Consider the following 14062-nt stretch of genomic DNA (forward strand, 5'->3'; position numbering starts at 1 on the left):
AAAGAGCAGCATTTTATGCCATTTACCTCATAACAGCTGATCATGAACAGTTCTCAGCAGGAACTATAAGATAATCTATCCAGGGGTGGAAAGCCTGGATCTCCACACCAAGTTATGAAAGGAGTGACTACAATTTTCAGTCTCCCATTGGCAAAGAATTCTGCTATTTAGCCTGTCACTGAGAATAAAACATCTCCAAAGGCCTCCCTGGGATACCCTTTGTAAGTAATGCTGTCAGCAACATCCCCTGCATGGTATTTTAGCAGCTACATGATACTTTACATGATATTTACTAAATCACAGAAGTTATCTTGCAATAGAACAAAACTTGTGTGACCTCTCTATTTCAAAGGAATGACAAAAATTAGGCTACTTGCTTATAAAGCTGTTTTAGTCCACTATGCACAGCATTTTAATGGAGATAGAAAAGTCCTTTAAATTGCTCCATCTTGGTCTCGGACCATTTGTTATGAAAAAAAATCTTACAGGCCCCTGAATTATGATTTAAGATAGATTTAATACTGTGTGTCCCCTGGACATCTAGAGTGATCAGTTCTAGGCATGCCAAGAAAATACAGGCTATTGTATGGTTAATGTCCATAACTGTGATTGAGAAATAATCTTTGGGCTTTATTTTTTTTACCACTGTTCTCCATGTATATGAGCACTTAAAAAATCAAGCTGAAATTTAGAGATTGAAGACCCAACTTGAATTGTTTAATAAACAGGACTATCACCATGGACTCCAGCCTAATGCTAAAAAACCTCCTTGAATTTTGGTTATCAAATACAAAATAATCCTATTTCTTCCACATTATAGAAACTAGGCATTATTAACAGGCAAAGAATTTAATCTAGGAGAGAGAAGTAACTACAAGACTCTTCTAGGCCAGCAGCATAATCTTATTGTTGGCATATTTTGGGGAGGCAGCTCAGAGGCAAATGCCCATTCCATTTCTTCTGCCCATCAGTAAAAAAATGGGAATTACTCTATCAGAAACAAGAACTACACTTAGCCAGCACTTGGACCGAGAAAAGGCTTCCACTAAGGTGGTGTTAGTGAAATCCCACCACAGGCTATTACTACATTATTTCTAACCTTCTGAAAAGACATGCCAAGTCTTACACTTCCATGTAAGTCTGTGGCAAACATTAAAGGACGATGCCAGAGTAAGCTAGATAATTATATACTAAAAACAAGTCACTAGGACAACAAAACATGCCTGAAAATTACTTTATTTGTTCGTCAGGTTTGTGCGTTACAGCAAGCGTAAGTTTAGCTACCATGAACCGTCTGGAAGAGCATTTAATGTTAACTTTAGAGATGTAGAGTGAGTAGAGCCCGTATCTGCACACAACATGCTGGTTTTCTATGGCTGGAATCTGGCATTCATGAGTTACAGATCTTTGATATCCTTCTGGATGTTCCACAGGGTATCCGCGCTCTTCCTCAGCTGAGTCACCTCATCGTCCTTCAGCTTTTGGTTGATGACACTTGTCAATCCAGAGGCACTTAGGACAGAAGGCAGGCTCAAGAAGACATCATTCTCAATGCCATACATGCCCTGCCACAGAAAAAAGAGATCAGATATGAGCCCATCACCCCAGATGTGCATTTAATTTATAGAACAGGAAGCCTCCTGAGAGCAGAGCTAAAAACTATCATTTTACAGCCTGCAGAAGAATTTCAGTCACAGTGTATTTGAGAAAATAAACAGCATAGAGCTGTTTTGGACCAAATGTCTGGCAGTGCCAAGATGGCTGACTGCAGAAACCCCACCTTCAAAGCTCTTCAAACCTCTCACTTTTATTTCTATACAGCAAGTACCTGATAAGATTTAGATGCAGGATTAGGGCAGGTCATCCTTCCTGCCACAGAGGCAGCAGTAAGCTCAACCTGCTCAGAGTCCTTGCTGCACCAGGGGTTACAGAGCTAGTCCAGACTAGATGCAGCCAGTTATACCAGCTATAAAAGGACACAGTTTTCCCCCCAGGACTTTTGCTAGGCAGTGGTTTGTGGAATTGCAGCTGGGCCTCCATGAAGTTTTCCAGTTTTACACCAAAACCTCCTTCCAAGGAATCTGCATGCCACAAATGGCAAACTTTACACAAGGGTAGTACAGAGAACTTATTTTCAGCTCCATACTTGTGAGAGGAGTTGCCTAAGAGGTCAGCCTAGAAGGAATGGCAAGAGTAAGCTCCCATTTAAAATTCAAAGTAGTGTTTTACAAAGCTTCCTTTGTTCAGCCCCTTGCTAACCGAGACTACTTAGCTTGTCATAACAACAAAATGAACTAGAGCATCCAATCAGCCACCACTTCTTACCTTTACCAGTGTTGAGATGGAATGAATCCTGTGCAAGTTCTTCAGCATGGTCTCACAGAGGTCAGCAACACTAAGGCCAATAGCCCAGTTTGTGTATCCCTTCAGTTTGATCACCTCATAGGCACTAAGGAAACACGGAAAGACAATTGCACTAAGATGTCTTCAAGACACTCTGTGACTTACAAGTCTTAAGAGGAGTGAAAGTTTCCCATTTTAAAAAAAAAATTAAACTCCTGCAACACTTTCTAAGTTTTGGAATTAAAATATCAAAGTAGAAGAGTGATGTGTTTCAGCATTGGAAGATAAAGCATAAAATATACATATTCCCATATGTATAATTAAGAATCCCTGTTGTTCTCACAGGACTAGCTGAAAAGAAAATTAGCTTTCATCTAGGAAGAGTTCTTAGTGTTAGGTAGGAAAGCACACCTACACCTAATAAATTCTCAATTTCAGTCAGTGACACAATCATTCTGAGTGCATTTGGAATAGATAAACATTTAGAGTCGAAGCCATGCACTACCTACACACACCCCCTGGTGTTTTTAGCATCTGGAGAGAGTGCAGGAGAGTACACTCATATCACAAGTGAGACAAGTGATTTAGCAACATGTGAACAAATCTTCCTGCATCAATGAACAAAATTTCCCCCCGTTCCAACACTGCTCACAGAAACACACTGCCCTTCCCTAGTCTTGTACCCTTTGAACAAAGTGAACCACTCAAGAAGCTCCATGAGAGAAAACAAGTAGACACAGCTCTAAGCTCTGCAGTACTTCAGTGGGCATGTTATGCAATAGCTTGTCTGGCTGCAGGATAATGAAATAACCAGCTGAAATCCTGCATTTTTGTGTTTAAACCAGCAGTCCCACTTATTCATGCAGCCCTCTAAATAAAAGGCCATGAAAGCTGCAGCACAACAGAGAGACAGTGTGCAGACAAGCTATTTTCAGCATCACATATATCCGTGTTATTCCTCAAGTCATTGTACCTGTCAACCACTTTCTTGTGGACCTCCTTCCAGTTCTCAGGGTCTTTGTCAGTTCCCATGGCAGGATTCAGCTGCTGGAGACAAACCCCTGCCACATTAATTCCGCTCCAAACAGCCACTGGAACAGAGGGAGGACATAAGTTTCAACAGCACTTTGCAACTCCCCCTCCACTTTTTCCTATCTAAAACAATTGGAACCATAAGTAGCAGCAGCCAGAACCACAACAATGTTTGAGGCAGATTTTCAGTTTTCATTTAGCTGCAGTTAATTCTGAGAACTCTGGGTGTCAATTGTGAGACTATTTTAGTACTGGCACTTTAACAAGTTGATTGTAACACATGACAGCAGAACTTTGAGACCTTGGAAGGTGCAGACAGCCCTCTCTGAAGTCAAACCTCAAATTCTAGCAAAAAGGCACATCTTAGCTGTTCAGACTTTTAAAACTCATTCTGCTTAAAACTGCAGCAAGGATGTATTTGCTGTTTCACTAATCAGTGTTAGGTTCAGCCTTCAAGAAACCTGTTCTTATTTACATGAGTAAGAGGGTAGCAATATACAAACTTAAAATATCAAGACAGGAATTTGCACTTCTCTTCATACTGGAAGCTTACAGGCAGGCTCATCCTTTGTTCCTGTGAAGTAACTAGGAATTATGAGTTACTTCAAAGCAAAAACTGATGTAGGATGAGCTCTGTGTATGCTCAGCCAAACTCTGCTTTCACTAGGGTAGGGCTGATCAAATGCAATGGGACACTGAAGAGGTGGCTCCCCTAGAAATACACAGCACAAAAATATGAAGCAGTACCAATGTACACAGATATTCTGCTGCATCATTTCAGACTTTAAATACATGAGCTGAATTAAGACAGATGGGTTTCTTTGATTTTACATGTGTTTGAAACCATCTTTTAAATATCACAGAGAAAAGTTATGAAATAAGGTAAGGGATAATTTTGTTAGCCTGAGCCTGGATTTCCAGGGTTTTCTGTTACCCCTGAAAAGCTCTGCCCTTGACTTAAAAGGAGCTGATACTGCTTTCAGAGGAGAACTGTGCTGTTATGGTACTCCAAAAACTGAGGATAAAGAAAAGTACTAAGCTATAGCCTTTAGGACACAACTTGAGCTCACAAAATTGGCCTTTTCAGTTCAGGGTTTAATTATTAAATATGTGCAGCTACGTTTCACAGGATTACAGGATGGTTTGGGTTGGAAAGGACTTTAAAGATCATCTCATTCCAACCCTCTGCAATGAGGCAGCCACAGCTTCTCTGGGCAACCTGTGCCAGGGCCTCACCACCCTCACACGGAAGAATTTCTTCCCAATATCCAATCTAACCCTACTCTCTGTCAGTTTGAAGCCATTCCCCTTGTCCTGTCACTCCAGGCCCTTGTAAGTAGCCTCTCTCCACCATCCTGTAGCCTTCCTTCAGGTACTGGAAGGCCACAGTTAGGTGATTCTGAAGCTTTCTCTTCTCCAGGCTGAACAATCCCAATTCTCTCATTTCCTGGACTTGTCTCAACTCAAATCTTCATAAAACCACAGCTAAGTGCCAGTAACTCGAGTGGAGCTGCATCTGTTCCTTCAGTTTTGTAACACCCTTAGACCTCAACCTCTAACACTGTGTTGCTCATTCCCAAAGAGATCAGAATTGCTCCTTACCACTGGAATCACCGTGCTCTCCCAAGATCCAGCCATGGCAGCTGCTTGGATGAATCCCAAGCCTCTCGGACATCAGATAACGAAATCTGGCCGTGTCGAGATTGCAGCCACTTCCAATCACACGGTTTTTTGGCAGGCCACTCAGCTTCCATGTGACATAGGTCAAGATATCCACTGCAAGGAAAAATATGCACAGTAAATTAAACCACTCACATCAAGAATGCTCCAGCAATTACTTTACTGCAAGTAGCAGGGCAGACAGGAGGACTCAAAACACAGCTGTGCTCATTGGTCAAAGTATTTTGGGTCTGACTACTTGGGGGATTTAAAATTAATGCACTGCTCGAGATTTTTGAACAGTAGCTTGATGGGTCCTAAAAAAATTTGAGGAAGATCTTTGGAGACTAGATTCCTACCAGCTAAAGTTGGGACACATTTTTTTGTCACAGTTAAACCCCAAGGGTATTCAGAACTGGGACTGATCTCGTGTGGCTAAAACACTCAAGTAATTTCCTGAAGTAATATTACCTTCTAGTTCATCATCAAAACAGGTAAAACAATTTACAGTGAAAAGTTTGAGATTTGCATACTCTTTGTAGTTGGTAATTACTTCAGTTCAACTTCTTGATTTGTGCACTAAGCACATTTCTGCATTTACTACCCATATGCTTTAGCTGCATGTGTCTCCAAAAACAAAGCTTTAGAAAAAACACAAAGCTAGGTGGGGCAGACAGAAGGATGTGAGCAAAGAGAAAACCTCTAATCAACAGGTCAAAGCAACAATAATAAACAGGCTGCAGTAATTATGACTCCAACTCTCAGGAGCCAGCCAGTTCTCAGGAGGGAACACATTTGTGTATACAGGTCTGAAACACATCATTTGCTCTGCTCAGGCACAAAAAGCACATCATCTCAGCACAGTTCACACCTCCTTGACATGTTCATCAGGCACAGCTTTCTTCCTATAGCTTCAGCTGGGGCTGTTCCTGCCAGGATCACAGTAACTTGTACAGACTACAGAGCATCTCCCTGTCCATCAGCTCTAGGCAGTCTGGCTTTACAAGTCACTAGAGTCCCTTCTAACGAGCTCACAATAACTTCCACTGTACAAGACTAGTGGATAAAACTCCACATATTGAAAAAACAAAGGGTTATAAAAATAATTCTACAAAAGCAACATGCAATTCTCCTCCTGCAGCTGCTCTACTGGAGAAAAGTCTATAGATTGAATCTGGCCCTGCTAGAACAAGAACAAGTCGATCTTTGTCACAGTTTGATTTTTTGATAAGTGTTTAAAACTGCCCTAAGTTACTGTACTTGCACAGTAGCCACTTGCTCAGAACACTGGTATTCATTAGGAGTAATTGTACACCAGCTAATTACTCAACCCCCAGTTGAGCTGCCAGCTTTGCATGCACTGTTTCCACTCTGCAAAGTTCTCTCTAAAAGCAGGGTTACTTCACCACCAGGGTTCTGTAGCACTGGCCTCACTCAGATGTTGAGTCAAGCAAAGACAACCCTACAGGGACACCCCACAAAGCACATCAGAATGTTTACAGTCAGCTTTAGACATCCAAATATCCAAAATGCCTCAGTGCAATGAGGTACTTGCAAGTGAGCACACAAATATGTGTAATCAGTTATAACTAAGTCTTTTCTAATCCAATTGAACTGTGTACTAGTCAGCCCTTGTTCCACCATAGGCTTCGGCATCAAATTCTTTTTCCTGAAAATATAGAATATAGGGCAAGTTCTTCATCCTGAAAAATGGCTGTATTGCATCCAGACACAAAATTATCCTTTAGAAATAAAAGGTTTAAACTACCAACTGCTTAAGCCAAAGTATGTAAAGAACTGAAGTATTTACCATAAAGCATTCTTTTAAGATAAGGACACCATGACAAGTTCTGAATAAAGAGAGCATCAGAATGTACAGGGTATTTGTTTGTATTCTGCTGTTGGCCATTACCTGGCAGATGTCCACAAAAAGCTATTAACCTTCAATTTGTATTTGAAAAGAATGTCAGAGAATGAATGTTGTGTTTTATCAAACTGAATTTTTAAGGGTTTCAGAAAAGACTGCCTTGCCTGGATTGGAAACCACGATGATGATGCAGTTGGGGCTGTGCTTCACGACCTGAGGAACGATGAATTTGAAGACATTCACATTCCTCTGGACCAGGTTGAGGCGACTCTCCCCCTCTTGCTGACGAACGCCCGCAGTCAGGATCACGATCCTGGAGTTGGCTGTCACCTTGTAATCTACACCAGAGCACGGGGGGGAAGATACAGAGTCACTCATTTCAACAGCACTGTGTTCATACAGTGTTACAGGCAGCTTCTCCACTGTGCATTCCGTTCAAACCCAAAACCAGGAAACATCAATATTAAAGCCAGTACCACCTCTAACATTGTCCAGTTTAGGTATCAACATATATGGGGGTCTGGAGAGCACCTTCAACCACCCGAATCTCACTTCCACTTTCCAAATCACAACATTATTTCTTCTACAAAGGGGTACTATAGCTTCATTAAAATCAGTTTTACTAAACAAGCTCAAAAAGCCTAGATTAAAAACTACTCCCACTGCTATGGTGTTCATCCAAACTCTCACCCCAATTCATACACTTTTTCAATGCCAAATCCTTTGAATTCTTTAGGATTACACAACTAATTCTCCACTATCAAGCAAAGTCATAGAATGTCAGTATTAAATAAAAAACTGAGGTTCACCTTTGTCTGCCACAATCTTGTGAGTGTGAAGGAACAAGCTCCCATGCTGTAGGTCCATCATTTCTCCTTTTAGTCTGTCTTCCACAACATCAACCAGAGCAAGTTCATCACAAAGACCCTGAAAACAACAAAATTTGGAGTCAGTGAAGCAGTTCACTTGCATTTTAAAGTTAACCCTGAGCTGAGGTGTATTTTGTTTCAAAGTAACATGCCACAGCAATCTGAAAGCATCTCTTCTCCAAAGTTAAACCTGTGGGACAGCACTATCTTGGTGTTCTGATGTATCTCACAGGAACAAAGTCAGAGGCTGCTACAGCACAGGTTCATAAAACTCATTCAGACTTTCCAAAAAAGATATTATTTGTGGGGAGTTTGAGTTCACAGCCAACCCTTTGCTAGAAAAGCACTTCATGATTTAGTAATTATATTTGGGAAAAAGTTATATCTTTCAGAGTAGTAACAAAACTTCTAAATCTATCCAGCAAATAGGCCTGTTGTAAATATTGAAATGTCTAAAAGAACACTCCACATAATTATCAAACAAGTATTCTCTTTTAACATGCCTTCAATCAATTAATTTCACAAAACTATACAACGGGAACAGACATTTTCCTTAGCCCTAAAAATCAAGAGAAAACAGATTCTTTAGTTGCTTTTCCTCTACTAGAGCTACAATGTTATATTTATTTTGCAGAATAGATTTAGCCATGTATGCTTGTTGTCCAGCCAGGTTAAGTTGGGAGATAACCTCATACAGTCTCAGAACAGGAAAACAATGAAGTATGGGAGTGGAGGGAAAAGGTATTTTGCTCTAATGCAAAGACTTCCTTTGGCTTTTCCTTTTGACAGAAATTTTTATTATCCTTGTAAATTCCATTATCCTTAAAGGCTGATCAGGCAGTAAATTATATCGAAATTCAAATTACTACTTCTCTGTTTTCCTAGATATCTACACTCTATTTGAGAGCAGTTAAGCCATTTTTAGCAACTAAAATACTGTTTTTCCTGTGGAAAAATATATCAAACTGCAGGCATATTTAAAGTTTTCATTTCATACTCTGAAATAGTGTTAGTTTATTGCTTTTCTGCATTGCTTCCCTTAGCAGCTGATTTGATAAAACTGTTGAAGAAAAATCATAAGAATCTGTATCTGTACTTGCTCTGTTCCCAAAATAGCCTGCAGGGTAAAATGAACGTCTCAGTTGTTTAAACACTATGAAAAAGTATGCTTAGCTGAAGTCATTGGTGTTAAACTACGAAGTTAGTGCAGTCAGAGTTTGAAAAAATAATGTGTGCACATGTGCAATTATGGATAGATTTATATACACAGTCCGATGGGACTTGCAGTCTAGAACTTGCAACCAATATTCCTCAGACTCTGCAGGTTCCAAGAGCAGGTTCTCACTTAAAGAGCAGCTGGAATACCTCCAATGACTAATTTCATGAATTTGCATCACTTGCCTAGAGAAGAACTCAGCTCATTATCAGCACACACAGGAATGAAGCCTACACAATCACCAAATGCAGCTCAAAATACTCTCATTTAAAGCAGCTGATTTGTGACTGTGGACATGCTCCCATTTCTAAATCAGTGTGGCAACATCAGTGACTTGTCTCTAACAGAGAGGGAGCTAAAAATAACCAGGATGGAAGTGTGGGTGTCATGCAAATTTAAATGCTAAATACTACACCAGTAAACTGAAATTAGTATTAGAGCCAAACTGTGCACAAGTAAAGCCACAAATTGGTTGACAGAGGCTGAACGTGAGCCAGTGTGTGCCTAGGTGGGCAATAAGGCCAAAGGCATCCTGGCCTGGATCAGGAATAGTGTGGCAGCAGGACCAGGGCAGGGATTGTCCCCCTGTGCTGGGCACTGGTGAGGCCACACCTCAAATCCTGTGTCCAGTTCTGGGCCCCTCACTACAAGAAAGGCATTGAGAGGCTGGAGGGTGTCCAGAGAAGGGAATGGAGCTGGGGAAGGGTCTGAAGCACAACTGTGATGAGGAGAAGGTGGGGGAGCTCTGGGGGCTCAGCCTGGAGAAAAGGAGGCTCAGGAGGGGCCTTACCACTTCCAACAACTCCCTGACAGGAGGATGTAGCCACATAGGGATCAGGCTCTGCTCCCAGGGAACAAGGGACAGGATAAGAGGAAACAGCCTCAAGCTGTGCCAAGGGAGGTTTAGATTGGATACGAGGAAAAAATTTCTCACTGAAAGGGTGGTCAGGCACTGGAACATGAAGGTGGTTGGGTCACACCCCTGGAAGTGTTTAAAAGAGCTGTAGATGTGGCACTAGGGGACATGGTGGACTTGGTACTGGGTTAATGGTTGGTCTTAATGATCTCAGAGGTATTTTCCAACCTAAATGACTAATTCAGTTACAAGAACCAGATGGTTTTGTTATAAAAATATTTTATACTGCAGCTTATACTTGTAAGAGAATAAGAGCAGAAGTCTGGTTGACATAAAATCCATGTCATCATCCATGCCTGAAAAACTGAAAACCGGTTTTTACTCTGGGTTTGGTGCATACAACTCATTATTAGTAAAACTTTGTGCTTAGTTATCTCAAAGCAAAAATTTAATCCTGCCTAAAGCAGTGTATTAAACACAGATGAATGATGGATTGTAGTGCAGTTCGTGGTGACACCACCTGGCTCCCTCACTGTACAAGGTTACAGGACTTCAAAAACAAACTAGTTCAGCCCATGAGGGGCAAACATTTGCTTAAGGAAATATAGAAAACCACAATGAACTATCACTGTTTTCCCCTTAAATTTCTCCTTTATATAAGTTTTTTTAAAAACTATTTGCTACTTTCACATTAATACTCAAGTTCCACTTGATGTCAGTTTTTCCTTGGTCACAGGGTTCATGAATATCAGCAAGCAAAAGCCCTTAATTTTTTTTTTTTTTTTAAATATTTAAAACCCTGGTATATTAAAGCAAACATTCTCGGGGTAATATGTTGAAGAATCATCTACATAAAATACAGCTGGTTTAGTAGTACATGCAAGATTTTTCATCTGACTGTGAGCTACCTGATTTAAGGCAGCCTCTGCAAGTGGGCAGGGCATATCTGTTTATGCCTTTGTTAAAAAAAAAAAATCTGCAGCTCCCATCATCTTTCCAAAAACAGCACAAGAGGAATCAAATTTAAGTCATTCACAATATTCTCTAAAAACAAGAGATCCTTGTTGCATAATGAGCCTTTGCTTTGCTCAAAGAGAGTAACATAAGAATTGAAAAAAAAAAAAAAATCCTATAAACCAGGAATAGGAAAAGTCAGAATAACCTCTAAATCCAGACCTCTATTTTCAGTCTTTGAAAAACTAGCTAAAACCTCTCCGGAAAAAATAATCATGTAACCAAGCAAAAAAAAAATTTAAGGGAAATCAAGAAGTGTGCTTAAGGAGATAGCACCATTTTCAGCTATTATGGTACACATGCCTTAAAACAGTAAAAAGCAAACACTTATTGTTCTGATTGCTACCCCATATTTCACATCCATTTCTCCTCTGTCCGCATTCTTTTCCCACCAGAGCTCCCTCACTGAGCAAACTCCAGCTTTGTTGTGGAAGAATAAGAAAATTAAGAAGAGAATGAAAAGTTTGGCAGGGGCTTAAGAGCCATCTGCTCACTATATTTTCCCAGTAGCCTGCAAAATAACTCTGCCTAATGAGAGATTTATTGCCAAGGACAAGGAAAGGTGAGAGAACAAGGAGAAGCTGCATGGGGAAGTCAGCCTTGTAGGTCACTGATTGCTTACCCGAACTGCACATGATTCATTCCTGCACTAACCTACCGAATTCCCCACCATTGGCTAAGGCAAACAGGCAGCACAGAACACTGCGGCAGGGGGAGCTTGAGCGGCACGCTGTCCTTGAGCCGTACCTTTCCAAGGATGCTGATGGCAGCGGCCATCCCGACCTGTCCAGTGCCCACAATAGAGACCTTGTTGTTGGGGGCCGTGGCTCCCGAGGCAATGGGGGTCATCAGCTTCTCCTTGAGTGTGGCCATGGTGTTCTGAAAGGATAACGGGAACAGCTGGTTCAAAGCAAGCCAGAGGGTGCTGAAAGCCATGTTCCGAACCGCGGGCGTCACCTAAACCCGCCGACCGAGGTGCTGCGAGCGGCTGCTGACGGCGCTTTTCACACAAGGTGGCCCTCGGGCACGATGCCCTTGGCTCGCAGGGCTCCTTCCAAGCCACACACCCACCCTCACATCCCTCCCTGGCCGCGGAGCTCCGGATCCCGTCCGTGCCCGGTGCCCAGCGAGGGGCTGGAGGGCGCACAACCGACCGGCCCCGCGGGGCCCCGAGAGCGCCCGCGGGGGCTCCAGTTCCAGCGCCGTTACCGGACCCGGGCGGCAACGGCCCCGCAAACCCCCACCGGGGCCGGCCCCGACACCGCGGACCAGCCGGGGAGCTGCGATCCTGCTGGGATCGCCCCGACCCGTTTCCGTGCGCCCCCGAGGCTCTCCGGGCTCAAACCACGAGCTTCCGACCTTCCCGGGCCGCAGGGCAGCGAGGGGCCGGGGCGGCACACGGGGGGGCTCTGAGCAGGGAGACACAGCCCGACCCCGGCCATCCCCAACGCCCCGAGCCCCTGCGATCCACAGCCTGACCCCGGCCATCCCCAACCCCCAGAACCCCTGGGATCCACAGCCTGACCCCGGCCATCCTACCCCCCGGAACCCCCAAGAGCCATAGCCCGACCCCGGCCATCCCCAACCCCCCGAACCCCTGAGATCCACAGCCCGACCCCGGCCATCCCCAAACCCGCGAACCCAAGGGGTCCGCAGCCTGACTGTGACCATCCCAACCTCCAAACCCCTGGGATCCACAACCCGACCCCGGCCATCCCCAAACCCCCGGCATCCACAACCCGACCCCGGCCACCCCCAAACCTCTGGGATCCACAACCCGACCCCGGCCACCCCCAAACCTCTGGGATCCACAACCCGACCCCGGCCACCCCCAAACCTCTGGGATCCACGAGCTGACCCCAGCTACCCCTAAATCCCCGAAAGCCACAGCCCGACCCCCGCCATCCCCAACCCCCCGGGATCCACCGCCCGGCTCCGGCCACCCCCGTTCCCCCCTGCCCGGTCGCCACGCACGGAGAGTCGACAGGGGCACGGGCTCCCGCTCCTGCTCCCGGCGGAACTGAACCGCCGGGGGAGGAGGGAGGCAGGGCAGGGAGGGCAGGCTGGGCGGCACTCCAGCGCCCCCATGGTGTTGCGGGGGCCCCCCGTTACCCACCGGTCGGCCGGGGCGCGGGAGCGGCGCGGGCTGCGGGACCGTGCGGGGCTCGGGCAGGGAGCGCTCTGCGGCGGAAGGGGCGGGCGCGGCGGCGCCGGGGGGAGGCGGCGGCCGCCGGGCTCAGTGCCCGCCAAGGACGAAGCCCCAGGGGTGTCTCCGCTCCGCCCCGGCAGCCGTGCAGGGCGGGCAGTGCCGGTCGTGCCCCGCGCTGCCGGTGAAGGAGCGGCCGCGCTGCCCCGGGCGGGTACCGCGGGGGCTCAGGGGCTCGCCGGTGCCACCAGCGCTCTCCCCGGAACGGGCATGGGGGGGTCGTTACCTGCCCGTCACGGGTCCGGCCGCGAGGAACGTGCGAGCGAGGGCGAAACTGAGCAAAAATAAAGCGGTTTTTACCTGCTCTTCTCCGGGGCACAGTTGCTCAAGCGGGTGGTCTCTTGTGCCCTCTCTGATTTCTGCCCTCTCTGATTCTGTGCCCTTAGCCTGGCTCCCCCGTTGAGCTTTCCGTGGTTGAACGAATCCCGCCTGGAGCCACGAGAGGATGCCTTGGCACGAATAAGGGATGTAACCTGAGGCAAGGGCAACGAGGAATGTAACCTGATGATGCAAAGCTGCCGCCGCCGCTCCTCCTCCTCCTCCTCCTCCTCTTCTCTTGGTTTCGGCCGCATTCACGTCGCACTCCTCCCATATTTCACCCTATCCCAGCAGGGCTTCCCTTTAAAATGGTAATATATGGGACCTGCGGAACGAGCCCCTGGAGCGTGACTGGAATTTGTGCCTTGACAAATAATAAGCACATCACGCGGCACTGAGCGACAATTATCAAACGATATGACACCCTTTGGAGGTTGGACCGGATGATCTCCAGAGGTCTCTTCCAACCCTAGCAATTCTGTGATTCTTTTCCTCGGACCCATGGAACACACAGACTGAAATTTTTGGGTATATGGTGTGCCACTGCTGCTGAGCAGAGATGGAAGTGATTCCTTGAAATCCCTGCAGGACCAACACAAGCAAAGTAGGGAAGAATAGCGAGAATGTTTTCTTCTAATGCTGTAATATTACTTCTTTCTAACTGTAAAGGAGGAAAGTAAAG

The 14062-nt window shown here is 45.2% G+C and overlaps 1 protein-coding gene across 3 annotated transcripts; it reads right to left on the reverse strand.

Annotated features, from left to right (window-relative positions):
* Positions 1-1220: 1220 nt before the first annotated feature.
* On the reverse strand, positions 1221-13605 carry LDHB (lactate dehydrogenase B). 3 transcript variants are annotated; one of them, XM_032687701.1, is made up of 8 exons: positions 13363-13605; positions 11604-11735; positions 7711-7828; positions 7066-7239; positions 4978-5151; positions 3317-3434; positions 2326-2449; positions 1221-1565 (listed from the first exon to the last, which is right to left on the reverse strand). In XM_032687701.1, exons 2-8 carry the CDS (start codon positions 11727-11729, stop codon positions 1398-1400), a joined length of 1002 nt encoding a protein of 333 aa, XP_032543592.1. In that variant the 5' UTR covers positions 11730-11735; positions 13363-13605; the 3' UTR covers positions 1221-1397. The 3 variants fall into 3 exon arrangements, with proteins under 3 accessions (XP_032543592.1, XP_032543590.1, XP_032543589.1); XM_032687699.1 differs by lacking the exon at positions 13363-13605 and adding an exon at positions 12973-13080; XM_032687698.1 differs by lacking the exon at positions 13363-13605 and adding an exon at positions 12831-12963.
* Between the last annotated feature and the right edge of the window lie 457 nt (positions 13606-14062).

This window comes from Chiroxiphia lanceolata, chromosome 5 (assembly GCF_009829145.1).
Source record: "Chiroxiphia lanceolata isolate bChiLan1 chromosome 5, bChiLan1.pri, whole genome shotgun sequence".
In the NCBI taxonomy this organism is placed as follows: domain Eukaryota; kingdom Metazoa; phylum Chordata; class Aves; order Passeriformes; family Pipridae; genus Chiroxiphia; species Chiroxiphia lanceolata.

Excerpts from the sequence above, each read along its gene's own strand:
- LDHB (XM_032687698.1), bottom strand. The coding sequence starts at position 12,944 with ATGGGGGCGCTGGAGTGCCGCCCAGCCTGCCCTCCCTGCCCTGCCTCC. Across the intron at positions 5,152-7,065 it reads CATCGTGGTTTCCAATCCAG|TGGATATCTTGACCTATGTC; the intron begins GCAAGGCAGTCT and ends TTTTCCTTGCAG. Across the intron at positions 2,450-3,316 it reads CACAAGAAAGTGGTTGACAG|TGCCTATGAGGTGATCAAAC; the intron begins GTACAATGACTT and ends GTGTTTCCTTAG.